This window comes from Tamandua tetradactyla, chromosome 9, assembly GCF_023851605.1.
Source record: "Tamandua tetradactyla isolate mTamTet1 chromosome 9, mTamTet1.pri, whole genome shotgun sequence".
Taxonomy (NCBI): Eukaryota; Metazoa; Chordata; class Mammalia; order Pilosa; family Myrmecophagidae; genus Tamandua; species Tamandua tetradactyla.
In genome coordinates, this window is record NC_135335.1 from 35,066,498 (window position 1) to 35,093,662 (window position 27,165).

The 27,165-nt window shown below is 40.6% G+C and overlaps 2 protein-coding genes across 5 annotated transcripts in view; both read right to left on the reverse strand.

The window, feature by feature from the left end:
- MRPS25 (mitochondrial ribosomal protein S25) overlaps nt 1-16,962 on the reverse strand; it is a 72,690-nt gene extending 55,728 nt beyond the window's left edge. Inside the window, exons 1-2 of the mRNA XM_077116451.1 lie at nt 16,705-16,962; nt 9,802-9,908 (exon numbers count right to left, since the gene is read on the reverse strand). Of these exons, the coding sequence (XP_076972566.1) occupies nt 9,802-9,908; nt 16,705-16,838 (241 nt within the window). The 5' untranslated portion in view covers nt 16,839-16,962. The remainder of the gene's footprint in view (nt 1-9,801; nt 9,909-16,704) is intronic.
- A 6,358-nt stretch (nt 16,963-23,320) lies between these two features.
- Nucleotides 23,321-27,165, reverse strand: part of RBSN (rabenosyn, RAB effector) — a 51,113-nt gene continuing 47,268 nt past the window's right edge. For all 4 annotated transcript variants that reach the window (XM_077116450.1, XM_077116446.1, XM_077116448.1 and 1 more), the window contains 2 exons: nt 26,500-26,604; nt 23,321-25,872 (listed from right to left, as the gene is read on the reverse strand). In XM_077116450.1, the coding sequence (XP_076972565.1) occupies nt 24,724-25,872; nt 26,500-26,604 (1,254 nt within the window). In that variant the 3' untranslated portion in view covers nt 23,321-24,723. The remainder of the gene's footprint in view (nt 25,873-26,499; nt 26,605-27,165) is intronic.

Here is a 27,165-nt window from a genome sequence, read left to right on the forward strand (position 1 = left end):
GACTAAAGGAAGAAAGGTACGTCTGAAACCTAAATTTTCTGTAGCACGTAATCTAACTCAACCTGTCTAGATATTCATTTGAAAAATTGAAACACAGGGCACTCAGAATAAGAATGAAGAACTTTAATCCTGTATAATATAATGTAATATAATATAATGTAATCCTAGAATATAGTAAGCAGATAATCCAAAAGTATTGGCAAAGTCCCTTGAAGGATGGGAGAAAAATATGGAACTATTAAAGTATACCACCGGAGAAATCCCTATACTGTGTCAAACATTAGGGTCACCAAAAAAATATAGGCCAAGTCCTTGATCTTGAGGCTTACTCTTGTGAAGCTTAGCCTACCTAAAAGAAATCTTAGCCTAAGAGTTACTTCAGGAGGATCTCTTCTGTTGCTCAGATGTGGCCTCACTCTCTCTAAGCCCAATTGTGCAAGTGAAATCATTGCCCTCCCCACTACGTGGGACGTGACATCGAGGGGTGAATGTTTCCCTGACAGCATGGAAGAGATGACTCCAATGGATGAGTCCAGCCCTGGCACCGTGGGATCAACAATTCCATCCTGACCAAAAGGGGGAAAAGAAGTGTAACTAATAAAGTATCAGTGGCTGAGAGAGTTCAAACAGAGTCAAGAGGCTACTCCGGAGGTTGCTCTTACATAGCTTCAGTTAAACATTGCTACCTATCATAACTTGCCAAATCCCCACCAAAACCATTCCAGCCAATCCCAAAGAACACCTAGGGCAATATACAAGATTTTAACAAGGTTCCATGCACTAGGGTAACTTTCCAGAAACCAACCTCCAAATGGGTCCCTGAACCAGATAAGTCCTGAAACCTAGAGGGACCAACCTCTCCAGAACATCAGCTAGTTCCACCTCCCTAACCCCATATTATTGGCAGCCCCTTCCATCATGAAAAAGTTAGAATGGCCATAGTCCAAGTACTCCTAAAGAGTGACACAGAAAGATCAAAGGTGATGGTGGAGTTATACAGAGAACATAGGGTTTAGCAAACAAATATAACTGCTCAATCATTAAATTGATATTGCTTTTAGTCTCCAGTATCTTAGAGCAGCTAGAAGTAAAAACCTAAAATTGTGGAATTGTAACCCATACAAAACTCTGAAATATGTTTACAACTGATTGTTGCTCTGTGCTTTGAAATTTATTGTTCTGCATATATATTATTTTTCACAAAAAAAGTCTACTGTGATGATAAAAAAAAGTGTGTGTGTGTGTATATATATATATTCCCTTCTAGCCTCCCATATTCTGGAGCAGCTAGAAGAAAAAATCTGAAAGGATGGTATGGTAGCCCATGACAAACTCTGGAATCTGTCCTGTAACTATTTGTTGAAGAGTGCTCTGAAAATTACTGCTTTTTTCTTTCTTTGCTTTGTATATATGTTATATTATACAATAAAAAAAGTTAAAAAAAAAACCATAATACAAAGCTATAGTGGTCAAAATAGCATGGTACTGGAATGAAGATAGCTGTACTGACCAATGGAATTGAATTGAGAGTGTTCTGATATAGACCCTCTCATCTATGGAAAACTGATCTCATTGATAAGGAGATCAAGCCAACCCACCTGGGACAGAGCAGCCTTTTCAATAAATGGTGCTTGGAGAACTGGATATCCACATGCAAAAGAATGAAAGAGGATTCATATCACACACCCTATACAAAAGTTAACTCAAAATGGATCAAAGACCTAAACATTAGAACTAAGACCATAAAACTTTTAGAATGTAGAGAAATATAAAACTTGCAATAGGAGGCGGTTTCCTAGATCTTACATCCAAACAGGAACAGTGAAAGAATAAATGGATAAATGGGAACACCTCAAAATTAAATACTTTTGTGCATTAAAGAACTTTGTCAAGAAAGTAAAAAGGCAGCCTATGCAATGGGAGACAATATTTGGAAATCACATATCAGATAGGGGTTTAGTAGAATATATAGAGAGATTCTTCAACTCAATAACAAAAAAACAAACAACCCAATTGAAAAATGAGCAAAGGACATGAACAGACACTTCTCAGAAGAGGAAATACAAATGGCTAAAAGGGCACATGAAAAGATGTTCAACTTCACTGACTATTAGGGAAATGCAAATAAAAACCACAATGAGATATCATCTCACACACACACAAGAATGGCCATTATCAAAAAAAAAACAAAATGACAAGTCCTGGTGAGGATGTGGAGAAAGAGGCAGACTTATTCACTGTTGGTGGGAATGTAAAATGGTACAACCACCATGGAAGGCAGTTTAGTGGTTCCTCAGGAAGCTAAGTATAGAATTGCCATATGATAGAGCATCCCATTACTAGGTACCTATTCAAAGGGCATGAGGGCAAGGACACAAACGGATTATAGCAGCATTACTCATGAATGCCAAGAGATGGAAACAGCCAAAACGTCCATCAACAGATGTGTGGCTAAACAAGCTGTGGTATATACATACAATGGAATACAAAATAAGTCATGAAGCATGTAACAATGTGGATGAACCTTGAGGACATTACAACCTTGAGGACACTGTCCTGAGTGAAATGAGCCAGGAACAAAAGGACAAATACTGTATGGTCTCACTGATATGAACTAACATTAATGAGTGAACTTGGAGAAGTGAAGTTAAGAACACAGGTTATCAGGACACAGAAATAGGGCAGAGATTCAGCAATTGGTGCTGAAGGAATACAGAGTGTACAACAGGAGTGACTGTAAAAATTCAGAAATGGATAGCACAATACTACCTGATTGCAACACAAAATGTAAATACACTGAATGACGCTGAATGTGGAGTATGATAGAGGGAGAAGGATTGAAACCAAAAGGGAAGTTCGAGGATAAAGACTGGGACGGTATAATTTAGAAATGCCTAGAGTAGACAATGATGGTGATCAAATGTACAAATAAAAAAACGTTTTTGCATGAGGGAGAACAAGTGAATGTTAGTGTTGCAGGATGCTGAAAAGAGACCGTATATGGGAAAACCTACAATCAATGTAAGCTAGGGTCTGTAGTCAACAGTGACATTGTAATATGCTTCCACTGAACGTAACATAGGCAGTATGACAAAACAAAACGTCAGCAGGCGGGGGCATGGGGAAGGGGTATGGATTCTTTGTGGAAGAAAAGGAAATGTCTTCAGATAGATTACGGTGGTGAGGGTCTATCTATACACTTCAGTTGGACTGTCTGATGTGTGAATAAAACTGTTTAAAAATGAACAGAAAGAAAAAAGTGCTAGAGAAAATGCAGAAAAAGAGGTGTACCTATTCACTGTTGGCAGGGAAACTGAGTGATGCAGCTCCTCAGAGGCCAGTGTGGTGGTTCCACAGGAGGCTAGGGGTGGGGCTGCCATATGATCCTGCAACCCCACTGCTCTGTATATATCTGGAGGAATTGAGTGTGGGGACACAAATGGACATTTGCACGCTGGTATCTATGGTGGCAGTGTTCGTGATCCACAATGGATGGAGGTGACCTAAGGGTACATCTGAAGAAAAGAAGGGAGAACCATGGTGATACATACAATGGACTACTGAGCAGTCGTAAGAAGGAACGAAGTTGTAGGGCATTCAACTAGGCAAATGAACCTTAAGGACTGTACGTTGAATGAAATGTCAGAAATAAAAGGCAAATATTATCATGCCTCATTCATATGGCCTAACTACATTCTAAAAATCCGATGAACTGAAGATGAGAGCCTACTGTAAAGGGTCCTAGATTGTAAGATCTTACAGCTGTAACATATATTCAGGAGTTGTAACTGTTATTTCTAATTTGTGAGATATGAGTTGTTTGTTTATAACCTGGTCATTCCCAGAAACTTCAGGTACTTATGTGACACCTAAGGCTGAGAATTAGAGCTATGAAGCTATGAAAGTCAGGAACTGTTTAAATAGGTGAAAAAAAGGATCTGACTTCAAGCACAGATATGAACGAAGCTAATCTGGATAGGACTAAGGTAAATCAGAATAAAGGGTAAAGGATGATATTATACATATTTAAAACTTCAACTTCTGTGTTTGACCTAAGGGAGAAATGTTAATTTCATGCAAATTTTCTATTTTGGGTAGCACATTTCCTAATTTAACTTGTATGGTCAGTTTGAGCACCATAAGTACATGGAATCTTGAACAGGGCATGAGATCTTGTTGGTTTGTCCAGATTAGTGTGATGCCCCAAAATATTCCAGAGTAGTTTGGATAATGAATAAAGAAGCATGTGCAAAGTCTCCTCGGGGCACTGGGGAGAAAGGAGGAAATACTCAACTTCCTCAGTTGGAGAATGTTTCATATTCTTGAAAGCAGTGGGGACAGTCAAATCAATAGGCCAAGCTCTCAATCTTGGGGTATGTCCTATGAAACTTATTCCTGCAAAGGAGAAGCTAAGCCTACTTAAAATTATGCCTAAGTGTCACCCCTAGAAAACTGTTCTGTTGCTCAGATGTGGTCACTCTCTCTAAGCCAACTTGGGAGGTGAACTCACTATCCTCCCCCCTACATGGGACATGACTCCCAGAGCTGTAAATCTCCCTGGTAACGTGTGAAAGAAATCCCCAGATGAGCCGGGACCCAGAATCAAGGGAATAAGAAAGCCTTCATGACCAAAAGGAACAAGAGAGAAACAAGACAAAATAAAGTTTCAATGGCTGAGAGATTTCAAATAGAGTCAAGAGGTATCCTGGAAGTTATTCTTATGCATTGTATACACATCCCTTTTTAGTTTATGGTATATTGGAGTGGCTGGAAGGAAGTACCTGAAACTGTTGAGCTGTGTTCCAATAGCCTTGATTCTTGAACCTGATTGTATAAAGATGAAACTTTCACCATGTGATTGTGGGACTGTGAAAACATTGTGTCTGTTGCTCTTTTTATCCAGGTAATGGACAAATGAGTAAAAGAATACAGATAAAAATTAAATAAATAATAGGGGGGACAAAGGGTAAAATAAATTGTGTAGATGGATATATTAGCGGTCAATGAGAGGGAGGGGTAAGGGGTATGGTATATGTGCCAGTCTGAAAGGATGAATGTACTCTAGAAAAGCCACGTTTTAATCCTAATCCCATTTTGTAAAGGCAACCATTTCTTCTAATCCCTATTCACTGTTGCATGTTTGAAACTTTAATTAGATTATTTCCCTGGAGATGTGACTCAATCAAGAGTGGTTATTAAACTGGATTGGGTGGAGACATGTCTCCAGGTGGGTCTTGATTACTTTACTGGAATCCTACAAAAAGGAAACATTTTGGAGAACGGTGGGAGATTCTGAGAGAGCAGAACAACGTAGCCACAAGAAGCAGAGAGTCCACCAGCCAGCAACCTTTGGAGATGAAGAAGGAAAATGCCTCCCAGGAAGTTTCATGAAACAAGAAGCCAGGAGAGAAAGCTAGCAGTGACGCTGTATTCACCACATGCTTTTTCAGATGAGAGAGAAACCCTAACTGTGTTCGCTATGTGCCTTCTCACTTGAGAAAGAAACCCTGAACTTCATTGGCCTTCTTGGATGATGGTATCTTTTCTTGGATGAAGGTATCTTTCCCTGGATGCCTTAGATTGGACATTTCTATAGACCTGTTTTAATTGGAACATTTTCTCGGCCTTAGTACTGTAAACTAGCAACTTATTAAATTTCCCTTTTTAAAAGTCATTCAGTTTCTGGTATATTGCATTCCGGTCGAACAGTATATATGAACTTTTTTTTTTTATTTCTTTTTCTGGACTGATTTAAACATACTAAAAATGATCATGGTGATGAATACACAACTATGTAATGATATTATGAGCTACTGATTGTACACCATGTATGGAATGTTTGCTTATGAAGATTTATCAATCAAAATATATTTTTTAAAAAGTCGTAAGAGATACAGAATTTGGAGAAACTAACCAAAGATATACAAACAAATCTCCTAAATCAATACAAAGATGAGGGGAAACATGACTAAAGAGATAAAGGATATTAAAAAGAGACTGGTTGAGCATAAAGAAGAATTTGAAAGCATGCAAAGAAAAACAACAGACAGTATGGGAAGAAAGGTATAACAGATGAGATAAAAAAACACACTAGAGGCATACAATAGCAAATGTGAACAGGCAGGAGAAAGGATCAGAAACCTAGAAGACAGGACATCCAAAATCAAATAGAGTTAACAGAAAAATTTGAGCAGGGTGTCAAGGAAATGAATGATAGCACATAGTGCACAAACTTGTGAGTCACAGGTGTCCCAGAAAGAGAAGAGAAAGGAAAAGGGACAGAAAGAACTTATGAGGAAATAATGGCTAAAACCTTACCAACTCTTGTGAAAGACAAATATACATATCCAAGAAGCATAATGTACTATAAACAGAATAAATCCACACAGATTGACTCCAAAACACATACTAATCAGAATGTCAAATGCCAAGGATAAAGAAAGAATTCTGAAAGGAGCAAGAGAAAAGCAATTTATCACATACAAGGAACACTTAATAAGACTAAGTGCCAATTTCTCATCAGAAACCATGGAGACAAGAATGGAGTGCTATGAGATATTTAAGATTCTTAAAAGAGAAAAACCGCCAACCAAGAATTCCTCATCCAGAAAAATGTCTTTCAAAAACAAGAACGAGTTAAAAATATTCACTGACAAACAAGCTTGAGAGAGTTCATTAACCAAAGACCTGCCCACAAAAAATGCTTAAGCTCATATGCTGGGGCACAAAACAAGTCTTTTTTTGTTGTTGTTTTTTTTAAATATGGGCAGGCACCAGGAATCAAACCCAGGTCTCCAGTATGGCAGGTAAGAACTCTGCCACTGAACATCGCCCACCCACAAAACAAGTCTTTATAAATTTAAAAACACTGAAATTATTCAAAGCATTTTCTCTGATCACAAATATCAGCTGGGATAAAGCTGGATCTCAGTAACCACCAAAGAATGAGAACTCTCAAAATATATGTAGATTAAATAACACATACAAGTGGCAAAGAAGAAATCGCTAGAGAAATCAGTAGCTATCTGGAGACAAATGAAATGAGAACACAACTTATCAGAACTTATGGGATGCAGTAAAGGCTGTGCTGAGAGGGAAATTAATTGCCATAAACACATATATTAAAAAACAAGAAAGAGCAAAAATCAAGGACTTAACAGCACCCCTGGAGGAACTTGAGAAAGAACAGCAAACTACCTCAAAGCAAACAGAAGAAGGGAAATAAAGATTAAAGCAGAGATAAAGGAATGGGAGAACTAAAGAACAGCAGAAAGAATAAAACGGAAAATTGTTTCTTTGAGAAAATCAATAAAATTGTTGGGCCATTAGCAAGACTGACAAAGAAAAAAAGAGACAGGATGCAAACAAACAAAATCAGAAATAAGAAGGGTTATGTTACCACAGACCCTAAAGAAATAAATCATAAGAGGATACTATGAACAACTATATGCCAACAAGCTAGACAACTCAGATGAAATGGACAAATTCCTGGAAACATGCAAACAAGCTACACTGACTCAGGAAGAAATAGAAGATCTCAACAAACTAAACACAAGTAAAGAGATTCAATAAAAACATTTTTAAAAAAATGCTTAAGGGAGTTCTGCAGGCTAAAAAGAAAAGACAGGAGAAAGGCTTAGAAGAGAATGTAGAAATGAAGGCTACCAGTAAGGTAATTAAAAGGGTAAAAAGATTAAAAACAAGATGTTATACATAAAAGCCAAGGAACAAAATGGCTGAAGAAAGAACTGTCTTTACAGTAATAACACTGACTATTTACAGAGTAAACCTCCCCAATCAAAAGACAAATTAGCAGAATGGATACAAAAGTATGCTCCTCTATTTCCTGTCTACAAGAGAGTCGACATAGCCCCAAAGATGACAAGTGAGCTGAAAGTGAAAGGCTAGAAAAAGGTATTCCATGCACACAGTAACCAAAAAAACGGCTGAGGTAGCCATACTAATATCGGACAAAATAGACTTTAAATGCAAAATGCCTCTTATGAGAGACAAAGAAGGCATTATATATTAATAAAACGTGCAATCCACCAAGAAGAAATAATCATGAATATTACACAGCCAGAGTGCCCCAAAACGTATGAGGCAAACACTGGCAAAACTGAAGAGAAAAACTGACGTCTCTACAATAATAGCTGGAGACTTTGGTACACTGCTTTCATCAATGAATATTACCATGTAGACAGAAGATCACTAAGGAAACAGAAAACTTGAATAATATGATTAATAAGCTAGACTTAATAGACATATATAGATCAGTACTCCCCAAAAAAGCAGAATATACATTCTTCTCAAATACTCATGGGTTGTTCTGAAGGACAGACATTTCTGGTTATAAAACAGGTCCCAAATTTAGAAAAACAAACTTGCAATTTTTGAAATTGTGCAAAATTTTCTCTGATCATAAGGGAACAAAGTTGGAAATCAATACTAGGCACAGAACTGGAAAATTCCCAAATATATGGAGGTTAAACAATTTTTTTTGTCTCTTTATCATTAAACATCTTTCACCATTTCAACTGGGCAGGATTTTTTTTTAAATTCTTTTTCATATGACTGTCTAAGCTCAGAAGAGTCAACAATATTACACACTGCCACCAAAACCCAGATGGTATTTTTATTTTCTGCCTTTCTTTTCATTGTAAAATATAGCACACATACAACAAAGCAAAGAAAAAAGCAATAGTTTTCAAAGCACACTTCAACAAGGAGTTACAGAACAGATCCCAGAGTGTGTCATATGCTACTATTTCACCTTCTCAGAGTTTTCCTTCTAGTTGCTCCAAATCATTGGAGGCTAGAAGGAATATTAATATAGTGCATCCAGCAGTCATGCTTATTTGTTAAATCCTATTTTCTCTGTTACACCTCCTCCTCCTCTGATCCCTCTCCCAGTCTATAGGCATTTTTAGGCAACGCCCGCTCTGACATCTTCATGTTGAGAAGGGGTGTCCACACTAAAGGACAGGCAGATTAATTTAACTGACAATCTTGGGGGAAGGGGGAGGGGGAGGGGAGGGGAGGGGAGAGGGGGAGAGAGACACCACATCTGAGCAACAAAGAGCTTCCTAGAAACAACTCTTAGGCCTCCTTACGGATAGTCTTAGCTTCTCCCCTATAGAAATGTTTCATAAGGGCAAGCCTCAAATAATCCAGTCACGAAAAGACAAATACTGTGCATGATCTCACTGATATGAATTAGTAAGAACACATAAACTCAGAGTCAGAATTTGGTATACAGGTTACCAAGGGCTGGGCTGGGGTTAGGGAATGGGGAGTTAATACTAGAGTAATACAGAGTTTCCATTTGGGATATTAAAGTTTTGGTAATGGGTAGTGGTGATAGTAGCACCATGTTGTGAATGTAATTAAAAGCACTGTATTATCTACGTGAATGTGGTTGAAAAGGGAAACCTTAGGTTATATATATGTTACTAAGATAAAATTAAAAAAAAAAAGCATAGGCTTATATAACAGTCAATCCTATTGTAAACAATGGATGATTTTTAATAGTACAATTATAAAAACATTCTCTCATAAATTGTAACAACCATACCACTTCAATGCAAGGTGTTCATGACTGGAGGGTATATATGGAAACTCTGTATTTTATGCATCACTTTTCTGTAAACCTACAACTTCTCTAATAAAAAACACATTTCAGATCACCTTGACTGCTACCATCAGAAGAACAGATGGGAGGAAAGGTAAATGTCCTTCCAGGTGTGGTCCCCAATGTCTGGGCCAATTCCTGGAACCTAGCAGAAAGAGCACCCCACTCACCTAAGTAGAACCGCAAGAAAGGGGAGGGTGTCATGTTCTTGAACATCACGATCTGCACCCAGGGGTTTTTATACTGGATCTGAGGTACGTTGAAAAACACAAATTTCCTGCAAAAGGAAAGAAATGAAATCTATGAAACAGAATTTTGAGGTAAAATAAACCTGCATTCCTACCACACACTGCATACTAACCTAAAACCCAATAAAGCAAAAAACATAAAAACAAAAACAGTAAAGCATCCTCAATTTTGTGTGGTTGTTACATGTGTGTACTCATATTCAGAAGTTCATCAAGCTGTACCTCTACAGGTGTGTACCTTACTATATTTAAATTTTACCTCAATTTAAAAATAAATGATCACGGATGAAACTTGAAGGCATGCTGAGTGAAGTAAGCCACACAAAAAACAACAAATACTGTATGAACTCACTGATATGAAATAATTAGAATAAGCAAACACAAAGAGTCAGAATTGAGAATACAGGTCACCAGGGGATAGGGTAGGGACAGGGAATAGGGAGTTAAGGCTTAATATATGCAGAGCTTGTATATGGGACAGCAGAAAAGTCTTGTAACAGATGTAGTGATGGCAGCACAACATTGTGAATGTAATTAACAGCACTGAATGATATATTTGTATGTGGTTAAAAGGGGAATTTTTAGATTGTGCATGTTACTAGAATAATAACTTTTTTAAAATTCATGAAACTATATATTATTCATGGAACTAAATAAAAAAGTATTTGCAAAAGAATGGTGAGAAAAAGGGGAAATTTCAACTTCCCCAAGTTGAATTCTTGATATTCTCACAAGCAGTGTGGATAACCAAAGCCATAGGCTGAGCCCTCAGTCTTGGGGCTTGTTCATATGAAACTTAACCCCACAAAGGATAGGTCAAGCCTATTTAAAATTAGGCCAAGAGTCATCCCCAATAGAATCTTTTTTGTTGCTCAGATGTGACCTCTCTCTCCAGCCAACACAACAAGCAAACTCACCACCCTCTCCCTGCCTACGTGGGACATGACTCCCAGGGGTGTGGACCTTTCTGGCAAAGTGGGACAGAAATCCTGGAATGAGCTGAGACTCAGCATCAAGGAATTGAGAAAACCCCTAGAATGAGCTGAGACTCAGCATCAGGGGATTGAGAAAACCTTCTTGACCAAAAAGGGGGAAGAGTGAAATGAGACAAAATAAAGTGTCAATGACTGAGAGATTCCAAACAGAGTAGAGCAGTTATCCTGGAGGTTATTCTTACGCATTAAATAGGTATCACCTTGTTAGTCAATATGTAGTGGAGAAGCTGGAGGGAACTGCCTGAAAATGTGGAGTTGTGTTCCAGTAGCCATGTTTCTTGAAGATGATTGTATAATGATATAGCTTTCACAATGTGACTGTGTGATTGTGAAAACCTTGGTCTGATGCTCCTTTTATCTACCTTATCAACAGACAAGCAAAATATAGGGAATAAAGATGAATAATAGGGGGAACAAATGTTAAAATAAATTTAGAGTGAAATGCTAGTGATCAATGAAAGGGAGGGGTAAGGGGTATGGAATGTATGAATTTTTTTCTGTTTTCTTTTTATTTCTTTTTCTGAATAGATGCAGATGTTCCAGGAAATGATCATGATGATGAATATGCAACTATGTCATGATACTGTGAATTACTGATTATATATGTAGAATGGAATGATCAAAAGTTATGAATGTTTCCATTCATTTGGTGTTTTTTGGTATTTTTTAAAAAATCAAAAATATTAATTAAAAAAAGTGGAAAAAAAATTCATGGAACTATATAACATAGTGAACCCTAAATTAAACCACAGACTAACATTTATAGTACAAATATAAAAATGTGTTTTCATCTATTTTAATGAATGTACCATATCAATGCAAGGTGGGGAGAGGTGAGAGGGAGAGCAAATGGGAAAGAGAGATACATAGAGGACAGGGGAGAGAGACACAGTGGCGGAGGAGAGAGAGACAGATGGACAGACAGAATGATACAGCATATGAGGAAAATATTAAAAATTGGTGGATCTGGGTACCTGGGTGAGAGGTATGTTGGAGTTCTCTGTGTGGGCTTTGTATTATTTTTGTAACAACCCCGTAAATGTGAAATTATTTCAAAATAAAAAGTTAAATAAAGGCTCTCTGATATAGTAAAATTCATTTTAAAATCCCTGAGATTTTGGGGAGCCCTAAGGGAACACCCTTCAAAAAACAATCAGTCATCTTCCCAACATCTGAAATTGAGGAAGTAGAGAAGTCTATGCACACTGCTAGACAGAGAATACAAGCAGTAGTTTCAAATAGGTTCTTCAAATTCAAAGGCCAAGGGTAGATGGATATACTTCAAACAGCAGGGGTATAATGAAGGTATTTCTCATCCAAGCATTTCTTGAGTTAAGAATGAATAACAGCAGGAATCTGCCTAATAACTAATAAACCCAGGGGTACAAGGGTAAATCAGTGGTAGAATTCTCACCTGCCATGCAGGAGACCAGGATTCAATTCCCAGCCCATGCACTCAAACAAACAAACAAACAATCAAAAAACCCACATGGTATACAAAAAAATAAAATAATAAACCTCCTGATCCAACTGAACTATTTATATATTTTAATGTATTTATATATACCTATATTGTGAATGTACATACACATGTAAATCACACACAGATGCTTATATAAGCATGGACATTTCGGAAAGAAAATACAAGGAACATAGCAGAAGTTATCTCGGAGAGGCCTGGTGGCACTAGGAGGAAAAGAGGTTTTCGTATACTTCTTATATGCACATACATATAACTTTACATAATTGAGTTTTTAAAAATCACTAGGAGTTCTAATTAAAGATGGTGAACTGAACACATGCACTTAGCTCTACCTCCTCCTGAAACTCTACTAACAACACTACAGGGATTTTTAAGATATCAACTCTAAAGGAAGAGACATCAGCAACAAAAATATTGGAAGGTGAAGGGAAGAAACACACATGAAAACCAACTTTGCAGACCCTAAGAAAGCAAAACCCCAAACTGTTAGTAGGGTAAACCAACCAGCAACCTGATTTGTACTGGAAACCCCAGGAAATTTTCAACGTTTTAAGGTTGGTACTGCAGATCCCCTGGGAGTAGCGCAAGAGTCAGGCTGATAAACAGGACTGGTTGAAAGTCTGTTTAAGAAGCAGATGGTGATGCAAATGTTCTAAAAAATGTCCATGGTTATGAATACACAACTATGTGATGATACTATGAGCCAATGATTGTGTACTATGGATGGACTGTATGTGTGGGAAGATGTCTTAATAAAAATATTTTTTTAAAAAGAAACAGTTGGAAGAGGGAGCTGAGAGGCTAAGCTGACAGCCTTGAGGTGCAAGCAGACAAAAAAGTTCAAGGCCCACTAAGGTTGGGGGACTTGTTAAATCATGCTCTGCCTCAGTCTGAGACCTCAAAAGTCTCCACCCTTGAAAAAAAGGGGGAAACAGAAGAAATAAAGCCAACATTGTTAAGAGACAACAAATGACAATGTAGAAAATTCAAGATTCTATAGATAAGTGGTTAGAATTAGTGAATTTATTCTCCCTTTGGAGTTTATTTCCTGCATACACTCCTGCCAAATCAATTGTATTTCTCTATGCCAGTAAACAACTAAAACAGCAATATTTTTAAACAATGTGTTAAAATGTTAAACAAAAGAAGCAATTAGCCCTGTGATCTGATGATCCCTATCCCAACAGGGAAAAATGCCTACCCCCTACTTCCTCCCAGCAATCTGAAGGTTTATTCTCTGGAGAGGGAAGGTCTTTGGCCTGGGAGCTATTAGTGCAGTTTGGAGCAGGGGTACAGTTATGTACTGAATGGTGTGACTTCAGCCTCTTTGCCTGCTGACTGCCAGAACTCTGCTGGCCAGGTCTACACCCTTCAGGCAGGAGGTTAGAAAATACTTTATGAGGAATCCCACCAGCTCAAGAGAAACGTTACCTAAAAACATCAGGGGTTCTCCAACAAAATGATCTAGTTGAATTTCCCTACAGTGAAGTTCACAGTTGAAAAATCCCACCCACACGCCGTAGGCTCCATCAGATTCTTAGGGCCGCAGTCTCAAATAGTCAGATGCTCAATGAGCCAAAGAGGTGATTAACCTCCAACCCCAAAAACACTAAAACCAACACCATGTTGTAGCACAAGAAAACTTCAAAACCTTTATTGGTAATACCCTGAGTGATAAGAAAAGATACTGCATGCTATTAAAAAAAAAAAGTCAAGGACAGGAAAGAACTTTGGAATTTAGAAGAGCAATCAAAGAAGTCTAATAGCCAAAGAAATAAGAGTTCCAGAAAGAAATATTCTTTAAAAAAACAGAATAAATAATCAAAACAATTCAAGAAATTCTCTCAAAATGAAAAGGCACTAAACATGGGCCTCACTGAGTAACCAGTACATCAGAAGGAAATTTCAGAACACTGAGAAGAAAGAGAAGATCCCATCAACTTCCAAAGAGGGGAGAAACAGGCTTCGTACAAAGGGCCAAGAATCAGAAAAAACATCAGACTTCTCAAAAGCAACACTAGAAATTGAAACATAAAACATCAATTGCTTTCAGAATTCCAAGGGAAAATAATTTCCAACTAAGTGTGAAGGGTAGATAGCCATTTTCAGACATGTAATTTACCTCTTACATATACATGCTTTCTTAGGACACTCGGGCAGATGTGTTCCACCAAAACAAGGGAGTGAAATCAAGAAAGTGGAAGACATAGGATCCAAAATAAGAGCGAGGGAAGGGAATACCTAGGAAAATAGATGAAAGGAGAACCAAGAAGACAGCTATGCAGCTCAACCAGTCCAGAATACAACTTGTAAGACTTTTTTTACGAAGAAGAAATTGATAAAAATCAACAGAAAATCTAACTGTTTAGCCATTTGGGGAGACTTCCACAATTGGGACAGCATCTGCAGTTGAAACAAAACAATATACAATAACAAAAGCATTCAAGGAAAATTAAAAGGATTTAAATACAAAAAGGAAAAATAATCACAATATTCTGTCTGGCTCAACTGGATATAGTGTTTACAAAGTCTTATTACTTTAAACACTGAATACTGTTCTATCCCAAATTCTCAACTACATGAGGAGAATAAAGGGTCACGTAGTATACATGTGTCTGAGGGGAGCCGGGAGCAATGGTGTAAATAAAACTAAATCCTCAACTTCCATAGTGGCAAGTTGATAGGTAACACCAAGAATATTTATTATATGGAACTAAAACCAATTAAGTAGTCGTGAGTTGAAAGTTGGTGTTTCCAGGGAAGGAAATGATGGCAGGGGATTACCGCTTTTCCTAATAAACCCTGTAGACCATCACAGCACAAGGACTAAATAGAAACTCTGGAGCTTACTGTACATTCCCAGGCTTAGGATGCCTCTGCTCAATCACCAGCCCACAGCAGAGCACCCAACACCACATACCAAAAATAAACCAGAACGTGTACATATAGGAATTTCCTACAACTAAAATCACTAGGACAAAAGAAAAAAAGGGGGAGGGGGATTTTTAAATGGTTCTTGCTGAAGCAGGGGAGGAAAGTTAATAATGGAATCTTCTGTTGAGCACCTGCTATATATGGCAGGCACTTTGCTAGGCACTCTACACTCCACTTAGACTCACAACAACCCTGGGAAGAGGGATTTCACAACTAACGAAACCAAGATCAGAAAAGGTAAATAAGCCTCCCTAGGTCACACAGCCAGCAAGTGAAAGAGCTAGGACTGAAAGCCAGGTCAGTGATTGACTTCTCCCTCACCAGTCTGTCATTCTTTTGTCAAATTCATCTAGTTCGCGGGACTCATTTTGATCCACCCCACACACTCATTCACCAAGTTTTTCAAAAACAGGACCTTTTTTCCCGTTACAGTTGAATTCCCAGCGCACAGCACTAGACCTAGTAATCAGGAGGTACTCAGTAAATTCTCACTTAATACCTTAAAAAACTAAAGCACAGCAGTTGTCTCAAGATTCAATTCAAACCTTTCACTTGGGGACTTCCATTCAATGAGCCAACCTCTGCTCAAGGCTAAAAACCAACACCTCGGAGTTCACCCGCCACTGGAGAAGTCTGCCGCTAGACATCCGACTTCATTAACCACCTAATTACAACGGGGTGTGTTCTGCAAAACAGCGGCACACACCACCTGGCTCACTACTCGCTCACTAGCTGCGGTACCCTGGACAAGCAAGTTACTTAACCTCTTTGTGCCGCCTTTCCTCATCCCTAGAGCCGGAAAGATAATAACGTTTTTGTAAAAATCAAATGCGATAATTCATGAGAAACACTTATAACCCTGCCAGACTTATAACAAGGATTCACACGTTAGCAATTCTCACTTCTGTCACTTCATCCACGTCTCAGCACTGAAAAGAAGCAACTCGTCCCACAGCCAGCAGCAGGTGCGTGGCCTGCGCGGTCATCGAGGCTGCCCCTTCCCACCGCTCGCCTGCCGGGCACAGGTGATTGATGAGGCTGGAGGCCCCCTCGGTTTAGCCGTGTCCACCACCGAGGGGAAAGGAAAGTTGAGGGACACTTGTCCTCTCCGGCACGAAACAGCCCCATAAGCCAGGGCAGAGCCCAGGTGCCAACCCAGGGTTCCCGGCCCCGGCTAGCCCGCTCTCCTTCCCTTCTTGCTGGGAGACTTGGAGCAAGCTGGCCCTCATTTTCCCCACCTGTAAAATGGGGATATAACAGCACCGACCTCAGAGGGCCATTCTCAGGAATAAGTGGGCACCTAGAGCAGCTCCTGGTCTCAACAGGACAGCAGCGACGTTCCTACCACGTTATCACCATCATCATTTAAGGTTTGCTAGGTCGGCGGGACCGCCTCACTGGGCTCGGACTGACCTGGCGCCCTCGCCCAGTTCCCCGTGCGTGTTGTAATTCACCGTCATGACCTTCACCGAGTCCTTGAACACCACATCACCCTGGCTCAGGTACTGCAGGGTGCGGCGGATGGGGAAGCGGCCCTTCATGCGCATGGCGGCGGCGCCTGGTGCCTAGCTGTGCAGACCGCCCGCCGAAGAGGGAACAGCCACCGAGCCGCCGCCAACCCAGCGGGCCTCACGCGGCTTCTCAGCGCAGTGCTTGCGTTTCCCGCGCAGGCTCACAGGCGACGCCTCCCGGCAGGCAGCGCACACGCCGCAGAGCAGCCTGGGACTTGCAGTGCAGGCTAGCGGGTTTTGGCTTGGGTCCCTCGTGAGAACACGGGCGTGTACAACTTCGTTTTAGAAACACCCCCTTACTGGTACTTTAGATTTTCACACGCTGTAAATCTGTATTTGTTCCCACACATAAGAAAATCTTAATAGGCTCAAGTTCAGTCAATCAGACGTGAACAATACAGTAGAAATTAAATAAGGAGACCATAGTGCCAAATACTCTGGTAACTTGCTGTTTAAACTCAAATAAGTCAACTTCTCTCTCAACTGCTCCAGTTTCAAAATGAAGGGTTTCAACTGCGAAATTTCTAAAATTGACTAAAGAAAAAAATATTGGGTTAGGATCTATCCCTTCCAGCCGCTTAACCATTCTAGATATGTTTTTTCATAAACTATAGATGACCTGCATCTCTGAAGTACTTTCATTTGAAATAGTTTTCATTTTTCCTTCACTTTCGAGGGATAATTTTGCCTGACAAAAAAATCCCAGGCTGCTGTTTGCTTTTTTTCTTTCTCTTTCAACACTTTATCCCACTTCACTCTTTTCTTACTTTCATGGTTTCTGGTGAGAAGCCGCCGTAATTCTTATCCTTGTTCTTCTATAGGTAAGGTATTTTTTTTTCTTCCAGCTTCTTTAACGATGTTTCTCTTTGTGTCTGATTTATGCAGTTTGAAAGTGATATTACTAGTGAAGATCTTTTGGTAATTACCCTGTTTGGTATTTTCTGAGACAATTTGGTGACTGTCATTAATTTAGGAAACTGGTGGGCCATTATTACTTCAAAATTTTCTTCATTTTCTGTTTTCTCCCTCTAGTATTCCAACTATACATGTTACAACTTTTGAAATTGTCTCCCGGTTTTTATTTTTTAACGTTTTTTATTGGGAAACCCTCACACATGTACAGTCCATCCACAGTATACCATCAATGGCTCACTGTCCCCCCATTTTTAGATGTTTTGCTCTTTTTTTTTGGCTGGGGAGGGGAGATGGGGTTGTTTTGTTTTGTTTTTCATTTTTTCTCTCTGCATTTCGGTTTAGGAAATTTCTGTTGACCTATCTTCAAGTTCACTGATTCTTTCCTCAATTTTCTCCAGTCTGATGAGCCCATCAAAACCATTCTTCGTCAGGGAACCATTTGCTGACTTGCACAAATCTCTGATTGACGTTGCCTAGGTCTAGAGTTTTAAGTAAGGCAGTTTTCATGTGAGGGTGGAGGTTCAGTAACAGCTCGGAGCAATCACACTCTTATTTCTAGCTCTGGACCTACTTGACAGTCTTAAAAAAAAAAATTAGCACAGTTTCTGTATGGAGACATTAAGAACAGCTCAGTGAGTGGTTTGGGCTTCCCATGCCGTCTACTTTATAAAATGGGCACACTCTTTCAGAGACAGGCCCAAAAAGACCCAGGAACATCCTCTTCAGTTCTGGAAATTCCCATCTCAGTTGTTTCTTTGTAGGCTGCTGCCTGAAATCACAAAAACCACTGACAACAAAGAGTAGATGATGAAGCTTTGTTGTAAAACATCTGTATAGCGTCCACTTCAAAGAGTGGCGGGAATTGATGGTTGTTTTGACATCTGAGTCTTTAAGCTCAGGCACTAAAAAGTGTTTTTCATATCATTAAATACAATTTCTATTTCTTACTCAGAAAGGTGAAACGTAATAATGGTTGATTACTATGTGTGGTAGTTAGATTCAGTTGTCAACTTCGCCAGGTGAACGTGCTTAGTTCTGTTGCTGCGGACATGAGCCCATGGTACGTGAACCTCATCTGTTGCTCATTACATCTGCAGTTGGCTAGGAGGCGGGCCTGCTGCAATGAATGACATTTGACTTCATTGGCTGGTGCTTAAATGAGAGACTCAACTCAGCACAGCCCAAGCAACTCAGCATTCCTCATCTCAGCACTCGCACCTCAGCCCAGGCCTTTGGAGATGCAGAAAGAAATCACCCCGGGGAAAGTTGTTGGAACCCAGAGGCCTGGAGAGAAGGCCAGCAGAGACCATTCTGTGCCTTCCCACATAAGAAAGAACCTCAGTGGAAAGTTAGCTGCCTTTCCTCTGAAGAACTAACAAAATAAATCCCCTTTTATTAAAAGCCAAAGGAAAAAAAAAACCATTCTTTGTGTTACAGTGTTGTTTTATTTCTAGTATTTCCTTTTGACTCTTTCTTAAAGAATTTCTGTCTCTCCACATATAGTAACCATCTGTCCTGCATGTTGTTTACTTTTTCCATTAGAGCACTTAACATATATCAAGTTATTTTAAATTTCCTGATTGATAATTCCAACATCCATGTCATATTTGAGTCTGGCTCTGTTGCTTGGTTTTTCTTGAAAGACTATTTTCTTGCCTTTTAGCATGCTTCTAATTTTTTTTTTCAAAGGCCAGACAATATCAGTTGTATCAGCTCATAGGGACTGTTAGTAAATAGTAAAAAAAAAAATTAATCTGGCTAGTAGTTGATCTGTGTTTAATCTTTACTGTAGCCATATGTGCCAGAGGCTTCAAGTTCCTCTAGTGTCCTACTCCCCTCTTAACTTTGGACTTTCCTAGATATTCCTCCTCAGAAAGTCTGTCTTAAAGCCCTTTGCAGCTGTAATCCACAATAATTATCTTGGAGCCCTGTTGGGGTGGTGGTAAGCAGCGTTCTGTAATCTCACCATTAACCCACAGAACTTTAGTGGGCCTGTGTCCATAGGCTATGACCTTCACAAGTGTTTTTTATTTCTTAGTTTCCTTAGACAGGAAGGCTAGAAGGAGCTCAAGTGGGAGAACTGCCCTTTTCCCAGGCTCTGGTAAAGCCTCCCCTTGGGAAGTAGGTCTTTATTATAGAGAACACTGGGCTTATTTCACAAGCGTTACTCTTCCCCTTCACTTGCCAGCGCCACAAGGGGATACTTCTCAGCACTTCACCTTGGTAGTCACCTGGGCTTCCTAGTGGTAAAACCCATGAAAGTACAGGATCTCCTTTAGAGCACAACCCCAGGAGTTTCTCATTTTCATGCTAGGCCACATTCAGTGTGCTGGTTAGAAACTGTTGTGTGTCCCAGAAAAACCATGTTTTTCAATCCTGGTTTAATATTGTGGGGTAGAAACTTTTAATTAAGTTTCCATGGAGATGTGACCCACCCAGTTGTGGGTGGGACCTTTTGATTAGGCAGTTTCCATGGAGATGCATCACCATCCATTCAAAGTGGGGTCACTTACAGTAGTTCTTTAAGAGGGGACTATTTTGGAAAAAACTTCAGAGCTGACACAGCCAGAGACCTTTCAAGATGCAGGGCCCAGCAGACATCACCAAGTGCCTTCCCAAGAGATGCTAAGCAAGCTAGAACCTGGAGAGAGCCAAGGGAAGCCAAGAGATGAAACCCAGCCCTGGAGAAGCCAAATAAGGAACCCACACAAGAAACAGAAGCTGAAAGAGATGGAGCCCAGGAGCAAGGGACCAGCAGATGTCAGCCAGGTGTCTTCCCAGCTGACAGAGGTGTTCTGGACAGCATGAGCCTTTCTTGAGTAAAGGAAACCTCTTATTAGTACCTTAATTTGGACATTTTCATGACCTTAGAACTGCAAACTTGCAACTTAATGAATTCCTTTTAAAAGCTGTTCCATTTTTGGTGTATTGCTTTCCAGCAGCATTAGCAATCTAAAATACTCAGCCTCCAGCAATTTGTCAAAATTACTATTTAAGTGTCTCACTACCTTGTGGCTCCTGTGGTTTCTGCTCAAGTAAGCCCATCTTGGCTGTGACTCTCTCTCTCTCTCTGCAGATTTCAGGGTAACAACTTGTCCTGCTATCTCAGTTCTCTGAGGGATCTAAGAACATTCATTGATATTTCAATGTATTCAACTTTTTCTCACTAAACATGGTAGGGATATGATCAAACTGAAACTACAAATCCTTTCTGAAATACTTTTAAACTGTGCTATGGTTCTAAAGGGTTTTAGGCAGAAGAGCTTTTGATCTTAAGGTCTACAGAAGGTGCTTACCATGGATGAAAAATCTCATCCCACTTCAGAAACACCAAGTGCCCACATATGAGGACTTGAGCAAGTTTAACCTCACTACACTAATTTCCTCACCTGAAAACTACAGTTGTTGGAAATGAGAGTCTATACAAAATATTTAGCATTCTGTCTGGCTCCCAGTGAGCACTAAATAATATTCTTCTCCCTCCTGGCTTATTAATCTACACAGGTCCTGGAGAGGTCTGTTTCAAAAGCCCAGTGATATATCAGAAACCCATCTAGCAGCACCCAACCTCTTTCCTCATTCCCCAGATTTTAAACAGGACACAATGCCTGAGCACTCCCACCCTACCCTGATCAAACCCTCCTTGCTATTTAGAGCTAAGTGAGTTAGACCTGGGTTTAAATCCTGACTCCACCACTTACTAGCTAACCTGTTAAATCTGTTTTCTCGACCTCACAGGCCTGCTGGAAATGTAACCAGCACCTGGCACAACTGGCAGCCATAAGGTTCCTCAACTTCTCTGAGCCTTGATTTCTTTCAGTGTGAAATGGGGATGACAGAATTGTAAAGGGTTTTGCACTATGCTTGTGTAAAACGGTTCATTTAATCAATACTGCAGAATAATTAGGAATAAGGTCAGAACTGGAGCCCACACCTACTCCCTGTTCAGAACCCAGGGACCTCCATTTTGCCCAGAGGCATTAAAACCGGCAGGTAACACAAGAACTGAGACTGTCTTCTGACACTCAGATGATTGTCTAAGAAAGGAGGGGTGTGCGCGTGTGGGGGAGTGTTATCTGGTGATTCTCACTTATAATGCACAAGCATATACACATATACAACCACTAAAATTTATTTTTTTTAAAAGGTTCCAATACAAGACGCCAGAGTAGCACATGCAATTAACAACCCTCAAACTGACGGTCATTGTCAATGACTACCACAATTTGCTACCACACACTCTGTGACCTGTAAAGAAACCAGCTTTTCATATTGAATCGTGTCACCTAACTGTATCAAATGTCCAACCTACTACATGGCTCATGATGACTCAGAGGTACATTTTAGTATCTGAATAGCAGACACCTTGGGCTGCAAGTACAATAAGTAAGTGTCCTTGATGTTTTAGGGAAAAAAACAAGCAAGAAAGAAGGAGGGAAAAGTCAATTTCATTTGAGGCATGAATCCTCAAGGTCCCTTCCGTATGTGATCTATGTCTAGGGAGACCTGCCAAAGCCATATCAAGAACTTGCTCATTTGCTGATGAACTGGAGCTGTTTAGCTTGAGGGACAACAGAGAAAAATATGCACATGAGGTAATACTCGAAGGTGTAGTTGCAATTCATAAGCCAACTTTTCCTTGCCTTCATCCCATCTCTCTAAATACAACTTTGTGTCAGCATGAATTCTGAGAAATGGTACAGCTGAGGGAGAGTTCTAACTCCTTATCATGTCTATGTTTACAGGAGAATACAGCTATGGAAGAATTAAATCAAATAATTCATGGAAGAATACAGCCATGGAGGAATTCAATCAAATCAGAGAGATTCGATTTTTCGTTTAGTTTAGTATAATCAGTGGTTTTTTTTTTTTTTAACAGTTTTAAAAATTATTTCGTGAATATGTGTTCCTTGATGCTCTTAGTTACTAACAGATTGCTACCTGGGGTTGATTTCAGAGAAGGGATACATTTAGTGAATTAGTCTTAATTGAAATCACCACCTAATTAAAATAATTCTGTTCTCATAAGAAAAGTAATTATGATGAAAAGCAGCATTTAGCTTTTGTAACTACCTTCTTTTCGGTGCAGAGAACCTCCTCCCCTTCCATCAAGAGAGAAATGACAGACTGAGAAGGGAGAAAGATTCAGCCAGCCAAGAAACACTCCAGAGTATCACAAAGGGCATGGGCCTCCAGGAAGAAGAGGCCTGAGCCATGTAACATCTCAGACTGCCTCAGACTGCAGGCTTCCCAAAATAACTCAGGACAACTAGCTGGGTGGTATGGAGCTGACATCAGTAAACTGCTCTGTTCCCTTGTTTGTGAACAGAACCCAAATACAAAGAGGTCCTCCACATGTTCTGCACCCACACACCCTCACCTCACCCTTCCACTCACTATACAGGACCCTGTCATTCAAATAAAGGATCCAGTGGGTGCTAAAGAAACATGAATAGTGTCAACACAAATGCAGACTGTTGTACACCAGAAGGTTTCAGGCATTCGCAAGAGCTGTAGGGGTCTTCACCAAAATGTAACAAAATGCATTTCAGCTCTTGCACCAGTAAACAGCGAGAGTATAACCCAGAGTTAGTTATGGTGTATAAAGTGTCTAGTGTCATTTATTGTCCATTAATAATAAGCATAATTGCAGGAACTCTATCCAGAGCTGAGCACACTTGGATATCATTGTATCAAACAGGAGTTAAGGGTTATGTTCCTGAAAACCAAAGCACCAAAGCTAAAGTAACAATTTCCCTTTTGCCCTTAATTGGTGAAGAGTTCATGTACTGGGGTGCTACTGGAATTATCCTGGGTTGTTAGTTTCTTAATACTAATAATTGGTAAGAAAATACCTTACCAGTGCCCCAGATCAGGACGGGAAGAACCAAAAAGTGAGGAAAGCTGATCAACTTCCCCTGAAAATTATTTTAATTTATCTTCTAACTCAGGAAAGCTTTTCCTTTTCTGACAATGTTCCACAAAAGCTTCCCATTCACCACTTCCAAAATGATAGACTGGACCCTTTGAAGAGGCCTAGATTAGAGTAATTTTACTTAGCTCCGGAGGGAGCTTTCTCAGGGGTCTGACAACAGTTGTCCCATCAGTCATTCCGTTCCATCAGAGCAACTCTTCCTCCAAATAATACTGCCTCTACTGACCAAAAAGTTATTTCCCAAAAAGCTCATGATCAGACCCTCCCTGCACTAGGAGCTTAATTTCCTAACAAATAAAAAAGAATTTAAACTGAGAACCAGACACAGTGGAAACATCACCCCCCTGTCCTGCTCTTAAAAAGAGGTACGGGGGTGAGCCACGGTGGCTCAGCAGATAAGAATGCTTGCCTGCCATGCCCGAGGACCTGGGTTCGATTCCCGGTGCCTGCCCATGTAAAAAAAAAAAAGAGGTGCGGGTCTTCTCCTGGGTCTCAACTACTCCTTTCATGGCAATACCTCCCCTTCCTACTGCCCAAGCAGGAGTAGCCAAGCCTAGGAGAGGAAGCCCAGGTGAATGGGAATCCATAGCCTGATGGGGACAGACTTCTGCCAGAGGAGAGTAGTTTAAAAGGAAGCCATCTTATCCATCTCAGGTAATGGAAGGGCCCTATCAAAGGCTGCCCAATAATACTGCATAACAACCAAAGACCAGGCAGTAGCAAAAGGACCCAAGAGGTACACAGCAGCCATTTTTGCCCTGGGCCCAACAGCATTTAGCTATATCTTGGAAGTGAAAATTTTAAGTCCCTTCTAAAGGGGAAAGCCCCCACGAAAAAAAAAAAAAAAACAGGAAATGAATGCTGATTCCTCCTGCTCTTCCTGTTCTAGTTCCCATTTCATTACTCAACTGTAGTGGAATTACCTGAAAGTGCACAGTACAAAATTGCAGATTCCCTCCCCTAACCCATATGCATCTGAATTCTCAGTCTTCCTCCTTCCCCATCAATTCCACCAGCCCTCTCCTGTTCTACTGGCTCCTGGGCCCAAAGGTGCCCTGCCCACATGGCTGATCAGTCACTGGCCCCCTTCTGCTTGGCCAGGGTACGCTTCAGCTCCTTCAGGTTCTCTGTCAGCACCTCCACCTCATCCAGGCGGCCACACTGCTTGGCATCGAAGATGTACGCCTTGATATTATCGATCTGCTGGAGGAGGAGCTCCTCCTCTATGGGCTCCTCACCTTCAGGCCCACTGTCACTGTCCATCTCAAAGGGGTTGGTACAGGTGGGCTCCTCGAAGGGGTTGCCAGGAGCAGGAGGGTTCAAAGGCCTCTGCTGGGGAAGTTCATCTTCCTCATCAAAAGGATTGGCTGCTGGGGTGTCTGGGTTAGTGAAAGGATTCCCTGCCATCACCCCCTCCTCCTCTTCTTCATCAAAAGGATTATACTCTTTTGGGATCTGAGCTGAAGGGCCAAAGGAAGCCTCTGCAGCAGAAGGGTTGGCAGTGCCCTCCTCTATGGGGCTGGAGAGGTCTTCCTCATCAAAAGGGTTTAGGGAGGACACCTCACTTTGCTGTGATATGGTGCTCTGTGGAAAGAATCCCTGGCCAAGGGCAGGGGGCTCAGACCACACTCTGACTGGCTCTTGAGCTGAGCTGAGTGAGGGGATTCTGGAAGCTGTGCTGTTTTGAACTGGGGAAGAACCTAGGTCCAGAGCATAAGCAAGGTGGGTACGAGGCTCTCTGCTAGGCTCCAGGTGAAAAGGCCTGATTTCTCCAAAATCCAGGGACCGAGCCCGCATGTGCAGGGAGGCTGCTTGGAGCTGCTCCTTTTCTCGTTCCCACTCCCGTTCACGAAGCATCTGCAGCTGTTCCCGCTGCAGGTCCTCCTCCTCGGCCTGCCTCCGGGACAGCTCGATGGCCTTCTCTGTCTGCTGTTGGTCATACTCATCCTGTAACTGCCTCAGGTTCTCCTGCAAAGTGCGAACTTCATCTGTCCTGCCTGCGGCCTTGGCCTGCCTGATAAATGATGTGATATTGTGGATCTGTTGGAGGAGAGGGTCAGAGTCTTCACTCTGTCCCTGCCCTCCTGACTGTGGGAGCCAGCCCTCAGCCTTTTTCAAGGGGGCAGGGCCCCTGCAAAGAGATGCCACCTCCCCATTGGCTGTGTGAGATGCCAGGTCACTCTGCCTTTCCTCAGGCCTTCGATGGGATGCCAGAGCTGCCTGGAGAGACACCAAAGCCAAAAAGAAGAAACACAGTCACCAGAATAACAAGCCCACACTGTCAGTACTCCTCTAAGATCCCTCCCATCCCTGAACCAGTAGGACTCCAATCTCTCACTTAAGGACTAAAATAACCAGCTGCTAAAATCAAATGATGCTTTTTTCTACGGGTGAGAGGAATGGCAGACCCTGATTTTAAAAAGTAAAATAATGAGCAATGATATGTTAAAGGATAAGATTTTCTCAATCTTAAGTTCAATGGCCATAAACATTTCTATTGCAATCTATTAACACTCATCTACACTACACTCTCACACGATATTAAACCTGCATATTAATTTGTTTCAAACTGCATATTTCAATGTGTTCTACAAAAACTCCTTGGCATCTGGGTTTTCTGAAACTTAGACTAGAGGGAGAAATGTCAATCCTTATGGTATTCTGAACAGGAAAAAATCAGCAGAACCTCTCAAAGAAAAATAGGACCTACGGGGGAAAAAAATTATTCTGGTTTCTAGAAACAGGAATGAGGCCAGATCAGCATAAAAGAAAAATACAAACTAAGTACAAAAGGTTCTGATTTATCACAACCTCTTAGGACCTTTTGGGACCCTGGGCTTCACGCACTTGTCTCTCCATGATCCTCTTCCTCTCCATTTCCTGTTTCCTTTTCTTTTTCAGTTCCTCAAATTTTTCTTTGGTTGGCAGTGACATCAAACCAAGCAGCTTTTCCTGTAGAGAGTCACAACTTCACACTTAAATTTTTTCCTTTTGTGAAAAAAAAGAACTATAAGTCCCATGATGATAAGCTAAGCCATTACCCCCTCACATAACTGATGGTGGCAAGAGAGGATCTAACCCTAAACTGGGTCAGACAGTCAACTTCCAAATTGGTCTGCCTTTTCCTTATCAAACGATTAATATCAGATATTCCAGTTACTGACCCAGCTCAAATGTCAATGAGCCCCTTGCCCTGACCACCCTATCTAAATTTATAAACCTCCATCCTGACCCACCCTATCACTCCTTCTCAGCTTTATGTGTTTTCATAACACTTTCACTACCTTATATACAATATATTTAGTTGTTTATCATCTGTCCCCCTCTCTAGAATATAAGCCGTATGAGAAAAGAATGTTGGTCTTTTGAGTTCACTGTAGAACACCTGAACACTGCCTGGCACATAGTAGGCACTCAACATAGTAGGCACTCAACATAGGAGTGATGAATATATCACTATGCAATAGGAAAAAGGGCCTAATACTTGGCAATACAGCATTAGAAAACCCAACA